The 1,826-nt window shown below is 55.4% G+C and overlaps 1 protein-coding gene across 1 annotated transcript in view; it reads left to right on the top strand.

Moving 5' to 3' along the window:
• LOC100948266 (delta-like protein 3) overlaps positions 1 to 1,826 on the top strand; it is a 27,460-nt gene that overhangs the window by 4,755 nt on the left and 20,879 nt on the right. The window contains exons 5-6 of the mRNA XM_023508247.1: positions 103 to 320; positions 1,277 to 1,499. Of these exons, the coding sequence (XP_023364015.1) occupies positions 103 to 320; positions 1,277 to 1,499 (441 nt within the window). The remainder of the gene's footprint in view (positions 1 to 102; positions 321 to 1,276; positions 1,500 to 1,826) is intronic.

Here is a 1,826-nt window from a genome sequence, read left to right as displayed (position 1 = left end):
AAAAAAAAAAAAAAAAGTGCCCAGAAGCCTTTCTGCTCCCCATCCTGACCCCGGCCTTCTCTGACATTGATGTTCTTCTCCCTGCTTCTCTGTCTCCCACAGCCACATGTCGAGCAGGCTGCAGCCCAGAGCATGGCTTCTGTGAGCAGCCTGATGAATGCCGATGCCTGGAAGGCTGGACTGGGCCCCTCTGCACGGTCCCTGTCTTGGCCAGCAGCTGTCTCAGTGCCAGGGGCCCATCTTCTGCCACCGCTGGATGCCTTATACCTGGGCCTGGGGCCTGTGATGGGAACCCCTGTGCCAACGGGGGCAGCTGTAGTGTCAGTATCATCCCTTCCCACCTCATCCTGATTACTTTACTTGGGACTTCCCACCACCCCCTCTTTGGGGCTCCATGAGACATCAGTCTGGGGAGGAGGCCTGGGAGTAGCTGTCAGGGAGGTCTTCCTGGTGGTGCTTAGCCTGTATCTGAGGCCTTGAAGTAGGTTTAGGTGACGGGGATGGGATTGGGGAGAGCAGACTCAGCAGGTGGTGCTAAAAGGTCTAGAATGATAAGGAGTTGTGTTGGGCCACAACTGCCCACTACCAGTGGGATAGAGAACAACTCAGGACCCAAGATAGGGAGTGGTGGGGGATTTGGGATGGGGGTTGGCAGGGTTGGTGGGGCGAGACATCAGAGGTTTCCTGGAGCTGGCCCAGGGCTGGGGCTTCTGAAGGATGATTTGGCTGTGAGAAGTGAATAGAGAAGGGTAGTCAGGTGAGTAGCTTGGGGAGATCAAAGGTGTGGAGGTGGAATGAGCCTGGTATGTAGTTTTGGTATAAAGTAGAGGTATAAAGTGCCCACCTGGGCACTGCCATCATGCAGGAGTTAGAAACTCAGGGTCCAAGTTAGGGGGAGGGCCTGGAAAGGGGTGATTCTGAGAATGTTTCATGGAGAAGGTAGGCTGAGTTTTAGGACCTCAAAGGATTTGTCTATGTGGGTGGAATCTGGGAGTGCAAAGTGGCAGGCAGCATTGGTGGGCAAAAGCGTGTCAGTGGGAATGGAATCTCTCCAGACCTCGAGCCTCCTCCCTGTGGGGGTACATGGACAGACACGGAAATGTGGAGTGCAGTGCGGGGTGGTCTGGGGAGGACTTCCCGGGTGAAGCCCCTGCATACTGGGACTTGGGACTGGACAAGAAGCAGACTCCCCCAGCGCCTGGTGGTTAAGACTGAGGTAGGGATGGGATCTTGCTTCAAGGAAACTCCCTTCCAAAGCCCTCTTGACTTTGCTTAGGAGATACTCGGGTCCTTTGAATGCACCTGTCCCCGTGGGTTCTACGGCTTACGATGTGAGGTGAGCGGGGTGACATGTGCGGATGGACCCTGCTTCAATGGTGGCTTGTGTGTTGGGGGCGCAGACCCTGACTCTGCCTACGTCTGCCACTGCCCACCTGGTTTCCAAGGCTCCAACTGTGAGAAGAGGGTGGACCGGTGCAGCCTGCAGCCATGCCGAAATGGTGAGGCCAGGAGGCTAGAACAGCTAGGGATGGGGACAAGGGGCCCTGCGTGGTTCAGACAGTCCTGGGTGACTTTGCCTATTCTAGTCCTAGGGCCTGGGGATGTGATGTTTCCCCCACCCCACTTCATGTTCACTCTGTGCTGCTGTAAAAGGGTGAGGGGATATTCCCTATCTCATAAATGTTTACTGAGAATTTACCATGTGCCAGGCCCTGTTCCAGGCACTGGGGATACAGCAAGGAATGCAACACAAAATCCCTGCCCTGGTAGAGGTGCTGTGGTAGGAATGTGCCTGGCATGTTCAAGGTCAGCTTGCATAGTTGGAG

This window comes from Otolemur garnettii, unplaced genomic scaffold (genome assembly GCF_000181295.1).
Source record: "Otolemur garnettii isolate 467f Iridium unplaced genomic scaffold, OtoGar3 scaffold00233, whole genome shotgun sequence".
Classification (NCBI taxonomy): Eukaryota; Metazoa; Chordata; class Mammalia; order Primates; family Galagidae; genus Otolemur; species Otolemur garnettii.
Note: the sequence above shows the minus strand (reverse complement) of the source record. Positions and strands in the feature narration are given on the sequence as shown.